The sequence below is a fragment of the Artemia franciscana genome, chromosome 9 (assembly GCF_032884065.1).
Source record: "Artemia franciscana chromosome 9, ASM3288406v1, whole genome shotgun sequence".
Lineage (NCBI taxonomy): Eukaryota > Metazoa > Arthropoda > Branchiopoda > Anostraca > Artemiidae > Artemia > Artemia franciscana.
In genome coordinates this window covers 27,072,382-27,094,467 of record NC_088871.1, presented here as the reverse complement: position 1 = coordinate 27,094,467, position 22,086 = coordinate 27,072,382, and the positions used below count along the sequence as shown (strand labels likewise).

The 22,086-nt window shown below is 34.7% G+C and overlaps 1 protein-coding gene across 1 annotated transcript in view; it reads right to left on the bottom strand.

Moving 5' to 3' along the window:
* The window catches only part of LOC136031216 (protein unc-13 homolog B-like), a 467,059-nt gene extending 451,425 nt beyond the window's left edge, over positions 1 to 15,634 (bottom strand). Inside the window, exons 1-3 of the mRNA XM_065710597.1 lie at positions 15,323 to 15,634; positions 11,726 to 11,755; positions 7,981 to 8,083 (exon numbers count right to left, since the gene is read on the bottom strand). Coding sequence (XP_065566669.1) covers positions 7,981 to 8,083; positions 11,726 to 11,755; positions 15,323 to 15,344 — 155 coding nt within the window. The 5' untranslated portion in view covers positions 15,345 to 15,634. The remainder of the gene's footprint in view (positions 1 to 7,980; positions 8,084 to 11,725; positions 11,756 to 15,322) is intronic.
* Between the last annotated feature and the right edge of the window lie 6,452 nt (positions 15,635 to 22,086).

Here is a 22,086-nt window from a genome sequence, read left to right as displayed (position 1 = left end):
ATAGCTTGTTTGCTCAGTATTTCAATTGCTCGTATTCTCGTTGAAATTGAATCAAAAAGCTTGACAGGTTTTCTAGAGTAAGACTTGCCTTTGCTACAATCAGTTGACTATTTTTGTTATCTTTCAAATCTTTCTTTCCAGTTTTTGTATACTCTTTTTGTATACAAACTGTCTTTAGTTTCAAATTAAGCCAATTCTCTAAAACTCTGGAGAAAGTTAGAGAAAGAGAAAGAAAGAGAAAGAGTGTGTGTGTGAGAGAACGATAGAGTAAGAATGAGAGAGAGAGAGAAAGAGAGAGAGAAATGCCGCAAGTTTTCAGTGTAACTTTTGTGCACTTACGCCCTTCTGGCTAAATTTGTTAAACTTTGAAGTCCTACTGGCTGAAGGTCCAAGTCCAGCCAGCTCAGGGCCGATCAACCGTCAAAAATATATTCCATGCCCTTGTTCCCTTATGGTAGGCATTACTTTTAATACTATGAATAATATAGTTAAGTTTTGACTGCTATATGGATTAAAAACCATTTTTTTTTTACAATACTCCAATTGGATGTTTTCTCAGGCCAAATAGTTCACAATAAAAAATTGCGTAATCTGAATTAATTAAATTTAGCGGAAGATTTGCCTCTAGGGTCTAAAGATCGAAACTGTTATTGAATAAAACTATGTCGTTTAATTTAAAACTTTTTGTTTCCCAAATCTTGAATGAGATTTTTCATTTTAATTCAAATATATCCTTTGTGAAGCTTGTACTTACCACTTCAAACGTATTTATATAGGCAAGAATTGGGAGGATATCCCCTTTTTCATTGATTTTAAGCTTCGTTTCAATTAGTAATGATGAAGTTAATAAGCTTTGCGCATCTAGGAGTAGATGAAAGTATATCATTTACTTTCAACAATGAATGAGAAATTAGATCTAAAAAAGAACAAAAATTCATAAAAAAAAATTGATTTCGAAATTAGCTTCAATAAAGTGCCGATTCAAGTCTTATGTGCATTTATTTTAAATATTTCTTAAAGGTGGTAATGAAAATTTTTTAGCTCCTAAATAAAATTAAAAAGTCGCGTGAATTTTTAATTCTATAGCATTAATAGACAAGTTGTTTTTTACATTAACCTTTATTTATAAGTTTTCCTATGTTTCATTTAATTCGAATATTATTGTTTTTGTAATGAGTTAAAGAATAATATCCGTTTTAGTTTAGTTCTAGATATGTGGTTCCTGTTAACTCAGGAGCTATAAACATAATCAATTAGTTTCCGAAAACTTCTTAGAAGGCGGACTTCCCTGACAAAGATTGCTTATCTCTTTTTTTTTTCTTTTTTTTTCTTAATGACAAGTCTAAACCTAAAAGACGCACATGTTTTGAACCAGAGTCAAAAGAACAATTTGCTTCTCTTGGAGAAAATAAACAAAATAGTTTTTTGGTAAAATTTAACAAATTTAAGCCCCTACAGGGAAACAACACCGTATAACTAAATTTACTTCTATTTTGCCTCCTACAAGAACCAAATTTGTTGGTGTTATCCTAAGGTTACTCAGACCCTTAGACATCAAACAGTTAATTATGCACTGTAAAATAGTACGAGAGATAAATACTATAATGTATAGCAACGATGATTCAGGCTTTTTCTCGAGACAGTTACTTATTAAAAGCAAATATATAATATGGATATATCGACTTTTCATTTTATATATATTTCCTACTTTGTCTACCTTGTATTTACGGTTCCATAAGAAACTATACGTCAACAGTTAGCAAGTATGTCAATGACAAAATAAAATGCTATGTGAAAATTCAGTAACATTGCTCCAATATTCTTTTTATGAACTAAGCACTATAATAAGGAAGTTCTTGCTTCATTATATTTGCAAAATTTATTGAATTTTCAGATTTGCTTCTATGCTGGAAGAAACGACATCCCGGCCGATAAAGCGGTATTGTTCCTGCACATCATTTTTTTCGTTCATTTCTTATCAACAGTAACTTTATAATATCAGATAAAAAATGACATTAGGCCAGTTTGAATATATCACAAAAACTGTATAATTAAAAAAAACTGGTTTTTAGGCATACACGACGGGCATACACATCAACAATTGGATTTTTAGACCCAATTAATGGTAATTACTAAGCAGAGGAGAACATCCGAAGGAAGCCCTAAAAAATTCAGAAAACAAATTTCAAACGCTCACAAATACTTACTTATACTTACATATGCAACATTATCGCAAGGGCCTCCATTCTTACCCTATTAGAGGTCTCATGTATGTTCTCAGGGAGGCAGTTGAAGCAAAAATGCACAATATAAAAATAAAACCTAAACAAGCCCTGAAACTAAACAGGGACCCTTTCGAAGCAGCGATGGAAGTCCCTTGGACTTTTACCTGAATCTTTTTATTATTCTGCACTAATGACGGTTGAGCGGAGATATCAACTGGAAAATTTCCACAATTTCCTCTTCTGTTTTTCACTAACTGTTATTGTCCTAGTTTCTCTTTCTTTGCGATTTTTTATTTTTTCATGATTAGCCATTGTGGTCTCAGAAATTATTTTGATGTATTCAAAGCCACAGGTCTTGACAAAATATTAAATTTTGTCCTCAAATCATGCAGTGCTGAACTAGCTGGACTTTTGTCATTGTTTTTCCAGATATGCTTTTGCTCTGGAACCTTCCCACAATCATGGAGGCCCACCCATGTTATGCCTGTCCTAAAGACAGATGGCGATCCATCTGCTTAGTATCCTATAGGCCTATTAGTCTCCTCTCCTGCGTTTGCAAAGTCTAGGAGAGCATCCCCAGTAATACATTTCAACTGTTCCTAGAATCAAACAACCTTCTAGGCGGTTGCCAATATGGGTTCCACCAAAACTGCACAATATTAGACTGTCTAATAGCCCAGCATCAGGAATTGATTGAACTTCTGACTATGGGGTACGTCACTAGGTTAAAGTCATTCGACATTGATAAAGCTTTCAGCAGAGTATGCCAGCGTTGCCTGCTAAAGAAAATCTATGCGTATTGTGTTCGTGGATGTCTGTTAAAAGTAATTGAGAGCTTTCTTTCTGATCATTCACTGCGGATTGTTCTTGACGAGTTTATTTTCTACAAATATTCAGTGAAACTATGTGTTCCCCAGGGTAGCATATTGGGGAAGAACTTAACGAGTGGGATATACGAACTGGATGGAAGAAGGTTTTTGCAGTGGATAGTAACTCCCAGCTTTCTTGTTCAGGAGGCACTCTTCCTATCAAGCTTCCAATTCCATGGGAGTTACTCTCACCTGACCCAGCAAAAGGATCTTTTTACAATTGAAAAGTGCTCTTATGCATAGATGATCCATTTCAATGCGTCGAAAACAAAGGAGCTTGCTATTACCCTATCAAAGGTACTCAAAAGGTGAGTGCGACCTTTTATCAGTAGTTTTATCTACTGAGGATTCATTTCCCCATCAGATCTCTTGGAATGGCCACTTTGACAGGGTGTGAGTCTTCGTCACAAAAAAGCTGGGAGTTACTCTTCGCTGCAATAATCTTCATCCATTCATTCATCATCCATCTATTTGTTTGTCCATCCATTCTTCATCCATCCATTCGCTTGTATATCCCACACAGTAAGTCCTACATCAGACCCAGAGCTGAATATACATGCTCACTATATGCTGGTGCTCCAAAACAGCTGTTGGCACAACTCAAGAAGATCCATAAAAGGACAAATAAGGCGGATGGAACTTCTACACATGACTCGTTCCAGCCTCTAACTGATAGTTTTGATGTAACGTCGATGGCTGTTTTCTACAAGTATATGAATTCACATCCCTTAGGCGAGCTCTCTCACACTGCGCCCCCCTTTTTCCCGCTATCAAGGAAAACACGACGGCACACACCTTGATCCAATTATCTAAAGGAGGACACGCCAAAAAAAGAACTTGGGGAACAGCTCCACCCCGAGTTGCACTTCTATCTGGAACCATATTCCAGGTGATATTATTATTCTACAAATGCCTCTGTTGACTCCTTCAAAGAAATTTTAACGATAATTTAAAACCTTGAGGTATCAGAACGAGGTAAATGTATAGTGCCATATCAGATGCCTTTCCTTTTGTGACGCCGTGAATATAGGAATACATAAAAATGGAAATACCCCGAAATAAGGTGTTTTTCCAAATTCATAAATGAAAAGCATATATCCTCCCCTCCCGTTAAAACTAACCTCACTGTAGCTCCCTTCTCCGTTGAGCACACAAATGCACCTTTTGAGGCATCAGGCACAGCTTCCCTCCTTTGACAATACAATAGCTCAGCGGACCTCCTCAATGATAGCTGATGTGTGATATACATCCCTGTGTATAATTTTATCAAATCTCAAGTGAATCAACATAATCAAAGAGATCTTAAAATAATTTTTATATTAAACGTTAATTTTGTATGGACAATGTGCCTCCTTAGGAACAAATTTACCTCCACTCTGTGTTACTGCCTCTGAAGGTGGAAAACTCATTTGATAGGTTTTTGGCAATTTAAATCGACTGGGCATTTCATAGCTTTCGAGTTCCCCTTTCCTAAGTCTTGTGCCTCGAAATGGAAGAAAACGCAAATTTCCTATAGCCTAATCTTTTTGGCAAAATGAAAAGAACAATGAAACTTTTAATTTATGCTTAAATGAGCCCTCAACGAGTTTCGTAAGACCATTTGTTGGATACAATTATCCTTGAAAAAAAATTAAAAAAAAACCACGTGTCTGTAGTCTTTCATCTCAGAAAAATGCAAAATTCTACGTTTTTGTAGAACTTACTCTGAAAACTCTTTGGTTGGGTGCTCTGATGTGCTGAATCTGATTGTGTTAGCTTTATACAGATCACTTGAGGAGCAACCCGGTTCAATAGTAACCAAAACTCTAAAAAATGGAATTTTGGTACAAATAGATACCTCAAAGAATCAGAAATTTATGCTGACTTGAAACATGTAAGTTTCATCAAGTTCAGTCCTAGCCATCAAAAGCTACGAGCCCAAGAATATTTGCCTTATTTTCTAAAAAAGGAGAATACACCCTTAAAAGTCATAGAATCTTAATGAAAATTACACCATCAGATTCAGCATATCAGAGAACCTTATTTTAGAGGTTTCAAGCTCCTATCTGCAAAAATATAAAATTTTGTATTTTTTTTTTTGCCAGACGAAAGATCACGGTTGTGTGTTTAGTTTTTTTTTTCATTTCTGTTTTTTTTTCATCCCCAGGGGCGATAGTATCAACAAAGTAGTCCTAGAATTTCCCGAGAGGGCTCATTCGAATCGAAACTAAAACCTTTAATGCCATTTCTAAGTGACCAAAAAAAATTCAGGGCAACTATAGCCCCTCCCACGCTCTTTTTTTCCCAAAGTCACCTAATCAAAATTTCGAGATAGCCATTTCATTCAGCGTAGTCGAAAAACTTAATAAATATGTCTTTGAGGATGACTTAATCCCCCATACACCCTGGGGAAAGGGCTGCAAGCTGTGAACTTTGCCTATTGTTTACATATGGTATTTGTTATTGGGAAGTATACAGACGTTTTTAGGGGGCATTTTTCTGGTGGGGTGGGGGGTCAGGGGGAGAAGGTTACGTGGGAGTATCTTTGCATTGAGAAATTTTTCATGGGGGAAGGGAATTTTCCATGAAGGGGTGCCTGATTTTCCACCATTATTTTGGTATCAGGATTTTCTATTGTTGTCACATCCAAAGGTCGTATCTGACATTTTTAGCCTTATGAGATAATTATCAAAAGCCTTTTTTCATGTGTCTTCAATGGGAAAATCAACAGGGAATCAACAGGAGAGTCAATTTGAATTTCACTTTATTTCTAGTGGTCTACATTAAACTGTCAACCCTCCCTTTGAGAACAAATTAGAAAATATTTTTTCTACAAATATCTGAGAGGTGTTAAAATGTCATAAACAGACTAAAGGTGTGAAAGTAACGATTCGTAACAACAAATTCACTTTTATTAGTCAAACATACAGGTAATTTGCATTAGTTTTTGTCTTTTTTAAAATCTATTTGGTCCAAATGAATAGGAACACAATTGCCTAAGTAACACTTAAAAATTAATTTTTCAGTTTAACGTTAACGATACCAAAACTTTTCTTGGAGTCTTGGTTGTTTTTTTTTTTTTTTTTTTTTTTTTTTTTTTTTTTTTTTTTTTTTTTTTTTTTTTTTTTACTGAATAAGAGAAGATCAATCCAATAATAAGATTAAGTAAAAAAAAATCATTTTTAAATGACCAAAAAATTAGAGGGCACATAGGCCCCCTCCCACGCTAATCATTTTCCCAAAGTCGTCGGATCAAAATTCTGAGATAGCCATTTTATTCAACATAGTCGAAAAACCTTATAACTATGCCTTTGAAGACAACTTACTCCCTCACAGTCCCCGTGGGAGGGGCTACAAGTTACAAACTTTGGCCTGTGCTTACATGTAGTAATGGTTATCGGGAAATGTACAGACGTTTTCAGAGGGATTTTTTTGGTTGGGGGGGAGTTGTTGAGAAGAGGGGAATATGTTGGGGGAACTTTCCATAGAGTAATCTGTCACGGGGGAAGAAAATTTCCATGAAGGGAGCTTAGGATTTTCTAGCATTATTAAAAAAAACAATAAAAAATATATATGAAAACGTTTTTTCATCTAAAAGTAAGGAGCAGCATTATAACGAACATAAATCACTACGCTCTTTACGCTGAAGTTGGACTCTTTGCCACAATTCTACTTTTTAAAACAATTAAAAACTTTAGCTTAAAGAGCGAGGGATTGCAGAGGGGACAACCCATTTCATATACGGAGTAATTTCTGTTCGTTTTAAGTTTTAATGTCGCTCTTTACTTTCAGTTAAAAAAACTTGTTTTTTTTATTTATTTAATACTTCCTAATAACCAATACTATATTTGAACAATGGGCAAAGTTCATAACTAGCAGCCCTTCTTCAAGAAACTCTAGTAGGTTAAGTTATCCTCAAAGACATAGTTATTAGATTTTTCGACTATGCTGAAAAAATATATGACGGGGTTTGTCCCCTCGTTAATACCTCGCTCCTCACACTAAATCTTAAGTTTTGTCCCAATTCTTTAAGAATGACCCCTGAATCAGAAAGGCCGTAGAATAAATAGTTGAAATTACTAAAAATAATTTAGCATAAGGAGTGAAGTATTTATCTCCTCCTAAATACCTCGCTCTTTATGCTAAAGTATTTTTAGAACCCCTCATATGCGTAATAATACACTTCCCAATAACCATTACAGTATGTAAACATTGGTCAAAGTTTGTAACTTAAAGCCCCTCCCCCAGGGACTGTGGGGGGGGGGTGTAACTCATCCCCAAAGACATAGTTATTATAGTTTTCGACTATGTGGAACAAAATGGATATCTCAAAATTTTGATCCGTTGACTTTGGGAAAAAATGAGCGTGGGAGGGGGCCTAGGTGCCCTCCAATTTTTTGGTCACTTAAAAAGGGCACTAGAACTTTTCATTTCCGTTATAATGAGCCCTCTTGCAACACTCTAGGACCACTTGGTCGATACGATGACCCCTGGGAAAAAAAAACAAACAAACAAATAAACACACACCCGTGATTTGTCTTCTGGCAAAAAATACGAAATCCCACATTTTTGTAGATTGGACCTTGAAATTTTTTCTATAGGGTTCTCTGATACGTTGAATGCGATGGTGTGATTTTCGTTAAGATCCTATGACTTTTAGTTGGTTTTTCCCCCTATTTTCCATTATGAGGCAAATTTTCTCAGGCTCGTAATTTTTGATGACAAAGACTAAATTTGATGAAACTTATATATTTAAAATCTTCATAAAAATCTGATTCTTTTGATATATCTTTTAGCATCGAAATTCTGTATTTTAGAGTTTCGTTTACTATTGAGCCGGGTCGCTCCTTACTACAGTTCGTTACCACGAACTGTTTGACAAGAGAAGTAATTGGAGAGACACTTACAAAAGGAAATCTTGCTCCCATGCTGGTTGATCTCCTTTAACTATAACTGTTGTCGACTTCACATTCTGCAACTGGAGTGTTACGTAAGTGTTTAGCTGAGAACCTAAAAGAGAAAATGAACCCTTTATAGTTATGTCTTTTTCACTTTTTTTCTTTTAAAAATGTTTCTTTCTTTCTATTAACAAGCACAGTCATATACAACTGTATCTAAAACCCTATAAATAAAACACAAAAACTTTTGAAAAGTGGTGCTAGAACAAGAAAATTTTTAATTTTTCTCTCCGTTGAAAGAAAGCAGACACTTGGAAAGTTTTTGTAGTTATCTGCTTATCACAAATACGCAATACTACGCAATACTATGTAAAAAGCGATGTGTCTGTGACGTTGCCTTTAAATCGGAAAATTAGTTTTTTGAAATCTGTCGAATAATTTGAAATCTAGTCAGTAGTTATGCAGTTTTATTCTCTTACGAAAAAATTGATAAGAAAAAAGTTTGCTGTGTTTTACTGGTGCAACTTTATCAGATGTTGCTTTATAGGAGCCTTCATTTAATCAAAATTCTTAATGCTTAGGGATAAATTATTAAAAATTTTTAATTCATCCTTTCATTTCATCCATGCGGTTCGCTATTTTCTGAAGAAAAAGCAGCACCGATTTTGCACAACTTCTTTTCATATTTGCAGTCGTAGCTGGAACAGAGTAGGAAAGAAATCACGGCCCATAGTAACTAAAAATAAAAAAAATGTGTTTTGAAAGAACTGGCAAGTGAGAAAAATATTGCTATTTTTAGACCATTTAGGAATAGGAACTATTATATAAATTATTTTTAATAGTAAAATGTTGGTTAAAAACAAATTTCATGGAAATTTGAAGCACACCCCGCTTCCCCTAAGAAACAGCGTTGAATCGGAACAAAAAGAACACCGCCTGAATCGCAATGGCTAAATTCTATTGAGGAAACTTACACTTCTCTGGCTTAAACAACGAGGGAAGGCACTTTTTTTGCAATAGTAGCACTAATGTGTCCTCTTTTTTTCTCCTTAAAGACCTGTGAAGGTAAATAAAAAAAAAGAAGGAAATTTTGAAACCTATTCACAGCAACATTAATGGATTCGGTTTGGCTAAAATATAAATTACAAATTTGGTTGTAATATATTTGTTTGAAGTAGAGTGAAACTGAATAATTAACATCCAGATTAAGTTTTTGTTGAACAAACAGATTGAATGGCACCTATTTTCCCATTTCCAGTAAATTTCCCTCCAAAAGGGCGAAAAGGCCCCGTAAACATATAGAATCAGATCAAAGCTTCAAATAGTCAAGAGTAAGCTGGTCAGATTATACAAATAGACAATTTCAAAGAATAAGCCTCATAGATAGATTTGGTTTTAGATGTCAGCAGCTTACAACCAGCTACAATCAGAATTGTGTAAGTATTTTAGTCTCTATAAATGGCAGGCTCAAAGTGGCATCCTAGTTTCCAACTAATTCCTTAAATAGGTTACGACGAAACGTAAACTTATTTTTTTGCGAAAGCAAGGAACTCACTTAAAATCAATGTTCAGACAGACTCAACTACGACAGACTCAACTGCTGATGCTACTACAGTAAAATAAAATATGGTATTTCATCCTACAAAAAAATACCATCTGTTACAAAACATGAAGGGGAAAAAATCAAGTAGATTATAAAGTTAAAACGAACATAAATTGCCATAAAGAAGTTAGACTAGCACCTTTAAGCTTTTTTAAAGGCGGAGCGTCATTTGTGCTTTAATGAAAACATTATGTATATTAACCATTCTCTGTATTATATAACGTTAATAAATCACAAATTACTATGACCTCCGGGAAAATATATCATCATATAATAAACAATCAGTCCATTCTCTTTAGCTCTCTTCGACAATCTGGTTATTAGGGTGATTTTCTTTTTGTTTTGTTGCTGTTATTGATGTCTTGATAAAAATGAAGATACACTGCACGAAATAAAAGTTGTTTTCAGTGAAGCTTAGATAACACCATGACCTTTGGAAGGCTTAGAAGGTGTTAATCCTACTCAAATTTGTGGCAATTTATGAGCTTTTTAAGATCCACTTGATCATTCATTGTAGTTTCTACTCGGTTTGGGTTTCATTTATTCACAGACAGTGATTTGTCTTCGTTTAGAAGAATAACTATATGACTTTATTCCTGCTTATCATTGGTTGCATTTTGCTTTTTACTTTTCCGTGAAACGCTTCTTTTTTGAAGAAAACTTTTCTTGAAAAACTTTTTCCCTGAAAGTTTTTCTAAGCCTAGAACCGTTTCCCTGAGAAAATTATGTTTCAAAAGTAAGCAAAAGCTGGTTCTAAAGTAGAAGCAATTAAAAAAAAAAATGTTTTACCATAAAAAGGGTAAAAGGGGTTAGATAGGACTAGCCTGACATACAAGTAGGAAAAAATTACAATTTAAATCATTATACACGTTGATAAACAACTAGTCTACTTGAGAACTGAATGCTACACATCACTTCATTAGGTCCAATTTCATTGGTCACGCATTCAGCTCACTTTTTGATGAATGGGTCGGATCAGACTCCATTGGAGGCAAAACCCGGGCTACAGCCCAGAAAACAGTTAGTTACAAAAACAGGTGCAGAAAAGTCATAAGAAAGTTTTATTAAAACTGTGGTACATCGAAACTGATGTAGGTGTGCTATTCAAGAATTTTTGCAAAACAAAAATTGCTCCAGAATCTATGAATGGAAAATTAAAAAATAATTTTAGATATCTAAACTTGGAAGAACAGGAATCAGAGGAGGCCTACAATTTTCTGTTAAGATTAGCTTATAAAGATGTTAACTTAAAACAGAAAAAAACATTATGAATGAGGAACAAAGCCTAAAACTAATAAGTGTTACAGTTAACAATGAAGCTAAAATCAAATGAACACTAATTACTGCTAAGATGTATTATAGCTACTAGAGTCAATCGCACTTTACTGATTACAAAATTTATTTTTACCTTTTTTTTCTTATGAGTTTTAGCATGGAAAATTTATTACTTGCTCATAATGGGGATTCAAGTATAGAGAATCTGAAAAGAAAACCTGGTTCTTACCTAAATATTAGAAAATTGATATCCAGCCCTGGGCATGTCAATGACCTATATTTTATTGCCAGGGCTCCCAAATTGAAAATTATTTTTTGTGAACAACTTGGGTTATATTTTTGATCGAAGGTTATATTCATAAATAACGGCTGAAGGGGGGACTTAATTATACATATAGACCGGGTCTTCCTTTAAAACTTTCAGTAATCAAGAGCATTCAACAATACACACGTAAAACACCTTTGCTTTTCGTGGTAATTTAAATATGCAACATTCTTTAAATTTAAATCTGTCAATAAAAAATAGGTAGCCTGAGATAATTTTCTTACTATGATTCTCTATAAGTAGCTACATTCATTGGTAATCAAGAAATCGACAAAATATTTTATTTTAATTTCGTTATTTTCTTTGTTCTTTTTTCTTTTTTTTGAGAAAAAGGTGCTCTTTTAACGCACAATTTTATAGTTTCTACGGTTATATAAGAGTCATGTTCAACCGATGGTGAAGGAAACAAACCGATGTGTTGCTCCCACTACACTTTTTTCTGGTCAAGATCACCAAAGCTTGATGTAACAAGTCACTGTGCTCAAACAACGTAAATCTGTTTATATATTCGACATAATTATAGACTAAAAAATAAAAACCAGCCTACTCACCTTGTAACCCAACGAAATCCGCCCGCTTGACTGAAACAATAAAAACAAAATCAGCAAATGATCATAAAAATTTTAATAAGGGCTCTAGCAACATACACATTTGTTTTAATACTGCTAGTTAAGCAGGCATACGCAGATGGGGCATTTTCTACTTTTCATATCGCCTGCTATTTTCCAAAGAGGGTCGAGTTTTAACTTAGACATATCAGGTATCTTCAGCTCTTCCTTATATTAAACATAGTATACAGAATAAAAAATTTGCTGACTATATATATATATACATATATATATATATATATATATATATATATATATATATATATATATATATATATATATATATATATATATATATGCTAGCTGTTGGTGGGGGCGCTTCACACCCCCCCCCCCAAGCCCCCCGCACGCGTAAGTCGTTACGCGCCATATTAGTTACGCGCCATTGTAGTTGTGTCCCTGTGTCCCACCTGTGAATATAGATAGATATATATATATTTTTAACTACGTAAAACTTGCGAATATACAACATTCTTCGCTGTCCTAATGTCTGTGCATATAAATAGATTGTCAGGTTTACTGACTCTTGAACATGCAACATATAATTGTCCATGGGAAAAATAATCCGTATTCAGATCTATACCTCATTATTCTAATGATTGCCCCTGAGCTTTGTTGATGGTGATTGCTAATGGACATTCCCTGTGTCCCCGTCGTCATTTATATATCCCCCTGTGCCCCCTGGCGTCCCCGTTGTAGTTGTGTCCCTGTGTCCCGGTCGTCATTTATATTCCCTGTGTCCCGGTTGTCATTTGTGTCCCGGTGTCCCAGTCTGTAATTTCTCTTTGAGTGTCCCGGTCGTCATTTATATTCCCTGTGTCCCGGTGTCCCGGTCGTCATTTGTGTCCCAGTGTCCCGGTCTGTAATTTCTCTTCGAACATTCTCTGCGTCCCGGTCGTTATTTATATACCTCCCCTGTGCCCCGGCGTCCCCGTTGTAGTTGTGTCCCTGTGTCCCGGTCGTCATTTATATTCCCTGTGTCCCGGTCGTCATTTGTGTCCCGGTGTCCCAGTCTGTAATTTCTCTTTGAGTGTCCCGGTCGTCATTTATATTCCCTGTGTCCCGGTGTCCCGATCGTCATTTGTGTCCTGGTGCCCCGGTCTGTAATTTCATCAGTTGACAAACATGACGTCAGTCGACAAACAACTTCATGACCACATACAGCTCAATCCTTATAATGACGTCAGTCGACACACAAACATGACGTCAGTCGACATACACACAAACAAACAACTTATTTATATATATATATATATATATATAGAAGATATATATATATATATATATATATATATATATATATATATATATATATATATATATATATATATATATATATATATATATTTTAAATATTTTACAATATTTTAATACTGCTAGTTAAGCAGGGATACATAGATGGGGCATTATTCACTGATTCTATAGGAGTCAAATTACAAAAAAAAAAGAAACTGAAAAACTAAACATACTAAAAGATAAACTGGGATATATTATTCGTAAAATCAAAGACAAAATTCCAACTGTACTTCAATGCTGTCCATAGTCAGAGAATAGGGACTATTATTGCACAATCTTGTGAGATATTTCCCCTGTTAAAAGTATGTTATTTTTTAAAAAGCAAATACAGAAAACTTTCGACTACCTGCTATATTCTCAAATTATTTCTTTAGACTCTTAACATATAGCTTGCATAAAACGAGACTGTGTTCGAGCAAATTTTATAAATTTGTAAAATAAAAGCAAAAAGAAATATCCTGGATCATAGAAATAGTTCAACCCAAAATAATAAGAGACAGAAGGTAAAAAACAAGTATGCTATATCTTCTTTTATGAACAGTTGGCTAAAGACTGATAAGGACTCAAGTGACACAGCAGCCAGTAGTCGGGGAGGGGGGAGGTGTTACTGTTATGAAGAAAAACTTTATGGGAATATTGAGGATCATAGAAAAGTTATTGTATAAAGAAGAGGTCTTTGAAAAAAAGAAAAGTAACTTACACTACTTTTTATGGAAATCGCATAAAAAAAGTTATTTACATAATAAATTATCATTAAATATTACACTATTTTCCTTAGAAACGAAATAAAAAAAATAAATGAAAATGGAAAGTAGCATAATCAATGTAATAAATTCTAAGTACGTTCTACATTATCCAAAAAACTGGAAATATTTGGTTGATAAACAGATTAATAAGCTTAACTATTTATCTAGCCAAAACAACAAGTAACTCGCAAATTTAAAAAACTTCTGACAAGATCATGGCTTTCCTACTTATTTTTTCGTAAAATCTTTTTTTGGTTTTCATCATGACCAATAGTCTTTTTTTCTTTTGGAGAGAGTAAGCGTTTAAAATTTAAGCCACAATTAAATTTGTTCCTTTTTCTTTGGAACATTCAGAATTATAGTAAATATGCTATATCAATTAAAAGTTATGAAAATTGAAGTTATCACTTCTTTGCCGCCAGGCATTTGAAGGTAATATTTTTTACCACGTAGAAAAAGATTGTTTCAGTGGGAGGGACATTATGAGTCTCTCTCATAGTACCATTAAATAAAGGCGTAAATCAAAGCATTCCCAGAAATCAAGAGGGACATGAATTTGGCATCAATTTGCAAACAGCTCAATTTTTTTTGCCTTGGAACCTTTAATAAGAATTTTATTCCAACCCCTTCCCGTTCAAACGTTTATTCTAGGAAACCTGGATTGCTTTTCCCATCTAAATTAGCCTATACTCGAAGAGTAAAAATTTTCCCCTGAAGAAAATCTTCTTAACTAATGGCTTCTAGATTCGAGTCACACCCTTCCTAGAGAGTAAGGGCTGGGGCGTCCTTAATAGGGCGACAGCAAAATACTTTACTGGCTCAGTTTTGTCAAGCAGGTAAATTGGCTGATAGAAATAAATGACGTAAAATCAGTTGAAAAAAATAAGTCTCAGTAGTTAAAAAAAGACAAAATTTGAAGACCATTGTTACACAGATCATTCTACAGAAAGAGCCAGCGAATAGGAAAATCCATTGCCCCCCCCACCCCCCAAAAAAAAAAATATATTTTGCTAGTGACACCTTTCGGCAAGGGTACGACATGTTGTTCTGGATAGCGCAGTAAAATTTGGTGGATTCGATTTTTTTTTCTTGTCTCTTACAGAAATCGCTACATAGATAACAAATTCAGACATTGACAACGTATAGTTTAAATATATTTACCGAATAGATCAATTCGGAGGTCAGTAGGCCACTTTTCAAGTGAAAGGAGAGGAGACAAGGAAAACGCTCCTCTGATGGATCGCGAGAGTTTTTCAGAATCCGTGCGTATTAATTCTAAAAATCTATGCTAAATAAAGCTTTCAATAATAAAAATAACACTTTATGGAATTGGGGGATGGGGGCTCAAATATTTTATTTTGACGTTTTTGCAGTTGAAATTAGAATTTTGACTGGTATAGTATATAACACAGATATGCTGAGGTTTTTTTGTTTTTTTTTTTTTTACCAAATATCATTCTAAAGTTGATACTTTGTATAGAAACCGTTTTTGACTTACTTGTGACGCTTAATAAATACATTTAAATTTGGTCCGTTGGCAAATTTCCTTCACCTGGAACACATATGCCTCTTGGATGTCAAGTTTTGTTCAGTCACTTATCAAGACTTTCTAATAGAAAAGCTTCAAGAACAAACAGTAACTTGGTACAAACTGTATTCACAATGAGGATACTCGACAATACTTAAAAAGATAAAACATAACTAGATTCATTACAAGATAGAACTATAATTGTGCTATGACACTAGAAATTCAACTGTTTCTAGTATCTTAACACAGATGCTAATAAGCCACATGTGAATTTCCTGAAAGCTGGGTGACGTCACCCCTATATATGATGAGACTAGGTTTGCCAGGAATCGATTTTCCCAAGTAAGGAGACAGAAGAGACTTTACCATTTTAAATGATTTCAAATTATAGATGGCGAAAACCGTAAACTTTGCAAAGACAATGGGTAAGCATTTGACGTAGCTTCAGCTAAGTCAAGCGCAACGGTAGGTTTGGAAGTCAGTGAGTTAATAAGTTTTTGACTATTGGGTGGTGATGAACAGTTTTACCGTTTTTCAACTTGTAATATTCATTTGTAAAATAAATAAACAACTACCGAAAACTCAATCAGTGCCTCATCTGAGATTGATTTTTGGCTATCTATGTTAACAAAGAGTTATTAAGATTTTACATTCTCTTTTCAAGAAGTATTTTGGTGCATTAGATAATTAGAGATAGTAATTAGAGACAGCCAAAAAGCCGGTTTCGAAATCTGCATGGGCTAGTTTACCAAAAAGAAAAAAAAAGACATAGCAAAAAATTGTGAAAAGAACAATATTCATAATAAAATTTCTGGATGGCTAGCTGAATTAACCAAAATTCTATTATCTTTTAATCAGAATATACAGAAATGGACAAAAATTTCTATTAATTTCAAATCATTGTAATTACTAACTAGACTTGATATAATTTTTATTCTGGTTTATGTAGAGAACCCTTAAATATACAAACTGAATGCAAGAAAGCCATTTAAAAAAAGAGCAACGATTACAGTCTTTGATTTTGCAGTCTTGTGACACCTTAAAGCAAGATAGTGTTCATACATTGACTTCTTTTTCGTCATAGAGAACATTATGATCGTAAAGATTACAAAAAGTTACAAAATCCTAAACCACTTTGAGCATAAGTAAATATAAGCAAGAAGTGACCTTCTAAACTGCGAACTCTAAAGAAAAAAACCTTGGAAAAAGGAAACAAGAGTTTTGGAAAAGCCAATAAATACCCCCCCCCCCCCCCCAGCAACAATAAAACTCCCTCAAACCTTTAGATTAATCTCTCAAGCCGTCCCCAAGATACTACGCATACCCTATTTTGACAGCTTGGCAATGCATAGCGTCTTTGAATTTATCTTGTTATTTAACCACAAATAGGTTCCAAGTCTCATTGTGATCTATATTTTAAAAACGTAATAATTCATGAAAGAAAAAATATATTTAGCCTCTCCCTCCAACACTAAGTTTCAAGGTCCTTCACCCCTTCCCTGCGCTTCTCAAACGCTACGTGAATGTTTGAACTCCTTTCCCCCAGTCATATTTCAAACACCTGGATGAACATAGTGTTCTTTAAATTAGCTCTTGCGTTTCCCAAAATGTCACATTTAAAAATCCTGGTGCTTTTGCTCTTCACTCCCTCAATACGCTCCTCCATACGCTGAAGATGCGCTATTTTGATGACTTGGAAAAATTTAGTGTTTTTTATTTATCTTGCTATTTTTTTGAAAGTCTGACAGAAATACAGGGCACAAAACATTTTGATGGATTTTCAGCTCTTCAGCCCTTTCCCATTACGAAGATACTGCACACATATTATTTTGACGAAATGGCTCCATATAATGGCTTTAGATTTATTTCTGTCCCCAATTACCTCTGCATCCACTTGGCCCAAGAAATAGAGCTTCGGATTAATCATAATCTTTTTAGCCCTTCAGGGGTCCCGTAAATGGGGGACCACACGCCCGAACAAATTTTTTAAATATTGATCAGGCATGACCAGTCATACTAATCAGGTGAAAGTGAGGCTTTTGGCTTATTTCAGTCCCTCCTAATTCCTTTTCCCCTCCAAGAAAAATTTGCAGTTACAATAACCCACACAACGATCCTAGATATCTTCATATTAATGAAAAAATGTTTTAGCTATAATTCCTAGGAGGGTTTTAAAATCGGCACGAGTTTATGATTGAAAGAGGGACTTACGGTTTCAGATTTCAAACTTTTCAGAAAGTAGGTCGTTGGCCTTTCGTCGGGTCTTACTTTCAGGCAAACCAATATTTGTTTCTTTTCTTCTTGCACATTGGTTATCTTTATCTTCGGTGAAGCTCTATGTGTTAAAGTGAAGGTTCCAACCTATAAAAAAAAAAATATTTTTCATTGTGCTTTAAGGTCTCCTTATCTCAAAACATACGGTTTGAAGTTTTAAGTAGTTAAGACACGAGATAATTGTTATTACTTTGTCGGATCCCGTTTTTGGTGAAGTAACCTTTATCTATTTTTCTCCATCTAAAATTGCGTCTCAATAGTTCAAGGGCTTTAAGATATAAGTTCCAAACGTATTGGATGGAATAATTTTTTGGCACGTTAGGGGCCCTGTGCCCCACCCCCAAAACGTTTGTTTGTTTTATTCTTCTGGTCTTGAGAACTTGTGGCTCTAAGTTTAAAACTAAGTTAAAAACGCCTCCTAGTGTCCTCCTCGTCCCAACAAAATGAGTGTTCGACTTGGCCCAGGGAACGACTCCTGTGAGTTTAAAGACAATTAAATGCCCAAAAACAATCATAACCCGCTTATTGCACTAATAAACCTATGTATAAATAATTGGCAATCCGCATAATTCTTTGCCTTCGCCCTAGTGACTCTGAATTTATTTCATTCCCAAAACCACATTTTTCAAGTTTTTATTCTTGTAAACTAAATGGCCCTGTCAAATTCTGATCCGATATCAGACACTATTAGGAGGCCCGGCAGCAGAAAAAAAAATGTTTGAAAGGGAGATGGTACCCCCTCGAACATTTTTTAGTTTAAAATAGCACTAAAAGTTTCCCTTTCCAGTTGAAAAGCTACCTGTAAATATTCTAGCCCCATTTAATTATAGAGTGACTGGGTATAAAGATAGAGTGACATTAAATATAGAGTGACTGGAAATAAAGTGGAAGGCATGTGTTCATTTTCACTCAGGCAGCTCTACTCTGCTGTCTCTGTCAGACAGCATATACCTCTGGGAAAAGATTTGCAACCACCAGGTGCTATGTCCTCTAAAATAGGGGATCTGAATATAAAACATTATATAAGATTAATTGATGGGCTATCCCCAAATAACATTTTGATGCTCTGCGGGCATAAACTATTGTTTTGGACCAGAAAATGATAGAAAGCACCAGTTATGGACGTGGTATCTTTTGTTCCTTAAAACTGACATTAGAGCTTTCAGTTTTCATTTGAGGAAGCTCACCCCCCCAAAAAAAAAAACAACTCTGGAGACTCTGATTAAATATGATCATCCTGAAGAAAAAAAAACTAAAACACAATTTGTGACAAACCTTGAAAAAAAATATAAAGTTTTGTATTTTTGTAAATAGGGGCTAAAATTTTTTATAGTAGAGCTCTCTGATGTGCTGAAGTTGATGATTGGTTTAATTTTCAAACAGTTCTTTGTAACAACCTGTAAGCAAGGGTTTACTCCGGCCAGGAGTAACTAAACTCTGAAAAAGGATTTTTGGTAACAATTATTACACGAAGAATTGGCTTTTTATGCTGATTCTAAATATATTTAGTTTATTAAGTTTAAAGTTACCCATTAAAAGCTATAACCCTGAAAATTGTTGCCAGAAACACCCCCAAAAAGGCAAGTGATCTTAATGAAGATCATATCATTAGATTCAGCATATCAGATTCAGCTGTAGAGGATTCAAGCTCCTGTCTGTAATTAAATAAGAAAAACAAGTTTTTTCATATGGAAGTAAGGAGTAATATGAAAATTTAAAACGAAGAGAAATTATTACGTATTTGAGGGGGTTGCCCCCCTCTCCAATACCTCGCTCTTAACACTAAAGTTTGACTTTTTATCCCAATTCTTTAAGAATCACTCCTAAAATAAAAGGGCAGTATTTCTCCCCTCTCCCTATAAAAGTAATAGTCTTATGTTACTCCTTACTTTCAGTTGAAAAAATCTTGTTTTCTTATCTATTTTCTAATCGTTTCAAATAATACCAAGAAACACGTTTCTTTTCCATAGAAATTCCTTCCTTAACGTTAAATTCCTCCGTGGAAATTTCACCCAAGTAAAATGCTCCCCGCTTGTAAAATTCTCTTAAGACAATTCCATTCTAGTTGAAAATTCCCAGCGGAAAATTTCTTGCGGACGATTCTGGCTGAAATGTTCTTTTAGCAAACTTTCAATTAAAAATAACCTCAATTTCTGACTGTTTTTAGAATCATGCCGGAAATCCCACCTCCGTGAAAAATTATTCCCGCAAGCCCCCCCCCCCCCCAATCCCGCCCCCTAGTAGAAAGTTGCTCCCACAAAACTTCGATTTGAAGAACTTTACCCACGGAAAGCTCCCCTATGGAGAATCTCTCCTGCGGAAAGTTCCTCCTCCCTAAGGAAATATACTCTAGACAACAGGGGCGGACCTACAGTAAATTCTTGGTGGGGAACCACCAAGGGTGGTTTGACAAGGGTGCCAATGATTTCTTGGGGGGCCTAATGTGGCAAAGGTGCCAATAATTGACCAAATTGACAAATTTAATGTAAAAAAGAATGAAAAAAAAAAAAAAAAAACAGGGAAGAGGTCACCAGAAAAATATTGGATGGGGATCCAGAGCCCCTCAGGATCCGCCGGTACTAGACAATTCCAACCCGGTAAAAATTTCTCCGGAACAATCCCCCTTAGCATCTGCACATTTAAAATTGAGTTGGAAAAAAGAAAGTAAGATAAATAAAAAGAATTTCGTATAGAAATTCGGGGAAATTTCCCCGGTGTAAAATTTCCCTTGGAAGGTTCAGGCATCCCCCGGAAATATCTCTCCCCGTGGATAATTCTTCCCCTGGAAAATCCCTCCAGCAGAAAATTCCCCCCTCATCCTACCGAAAATATCTTTATGCTTCCCAATAAAAAATGCTATAGGTAAACCATGAGCAAAGTTCATTACTTACTGACAAATCCAGGGGCAGTGGGGGCAGTATCATCCCCAAATTCATAGTTAAAGGACTTTTTAATTGTGGTGAACAAAATGGCTATTTGAAAATTTTTATCGGACGAATTTGAGGAAAAAAGTGAGTTGGGGGAGGGGGCTAGTTCCACCATAATCTTTTTGGTTACTTAGAAGGAATTCTAGAACCTTTAATTTCCGTTCGAATGAGCCTTTTCCCGATATTCTAGGACCATTGGTTTGATGCAATCATCCCCGGAAAAAAAATATACATCCGTATTCTTTCTTCTTTCAAAAAATGCAAAATTCAACATGTTTGCAGATGGAAGCTTGAAACTTCCGCAACATGGTTCTCGGTTCCGTTGAATCTGGTTGCATGATTTTCATTAAGATTCGTTAACTTTTGGGACGTGTTTTCCCCTTTTTCGATAATCAGGCAAATTTTCTCAAGCTCCTAGCTTTAAATGAATAACACTAAACTCAGTGAATCTTATATATTTGGCATTAGCATAATAAGCCAATTCATTTGATATATCGATTGCAATTAAAATTCCATTTTTTTAGAATTTAAGTTGCTATTGAACCGCATATTCAACTTTAACTTCAACTTTTTCCTTATTCAACTTAAAAAATACAAAAACAGTATTATGCCCCAACAGACAGCAGAGCTCGTATGGTTGGGACAGCGCAGAAATATAGAAAAAACATCAACATCTCATCGTAATAATGATTCCAAAATTTAACACAGCTAAAGACAAACAAAATAGAAAAAACTTATAAAAGACAAGTAACAAGCATAGTTAAATAAATAAATATCGGTCAGGAGAGGCATGGGAGGCCATCCCAGACACAGGGACAGAAAAACAAAACATGCAAATAAGAAGATCAAATAATTTAATTTTCCATCATCAATGGTGAGTAATCAAAAACTTAGCAAACAATCTTTAATATTTGCTTTTTTTAAATTTAGTTGAGATTTTTGGGATGGATCAAACAGAATTTTATCATTCAGCTTATAATTGTTAGCAACGAAGGGTATTTGGTACCTAATCGAAAACCTTGACCTTTCAGAACTTACAAAAGGAATTCGGTACATCCCACATCTCCGACAATCCAAACGAGGAAGTAAAATTAACAGAGATTTGTCATAGAAATAATTTTTAGAATTTTAGATTTGAAAATGCCATATGGAAGTGTTTAATACTCGTATATCTTTCAAATCTAACAAATTTAAGAAGAGGAATAATGTTTTAGTTTCCGAAACATTTTCAAGTTTTTAAGGTCGATGTAAGAAATTTCCAAGTATTCTTATTGCCCTGTTTTGTAGTACCTGTAGGGTTTTATATGCTTCTAAAATGTATTAAGATATACAACTGAGCAGTAATTCAAATGAGAAGTAATTAGAGAGTGGTAAATTATTTTTAAAATGGACAAAGGAAAAATATTCTTCACACGATGCACCAACCCAATATTTTGAGCAAGTTTTAATCTTAAATACTCAATATGATTATGAAATGACAAAAGGGGATCCAGAAAAACTCCTAAATAACGATATAATTGGACCCTACAAATT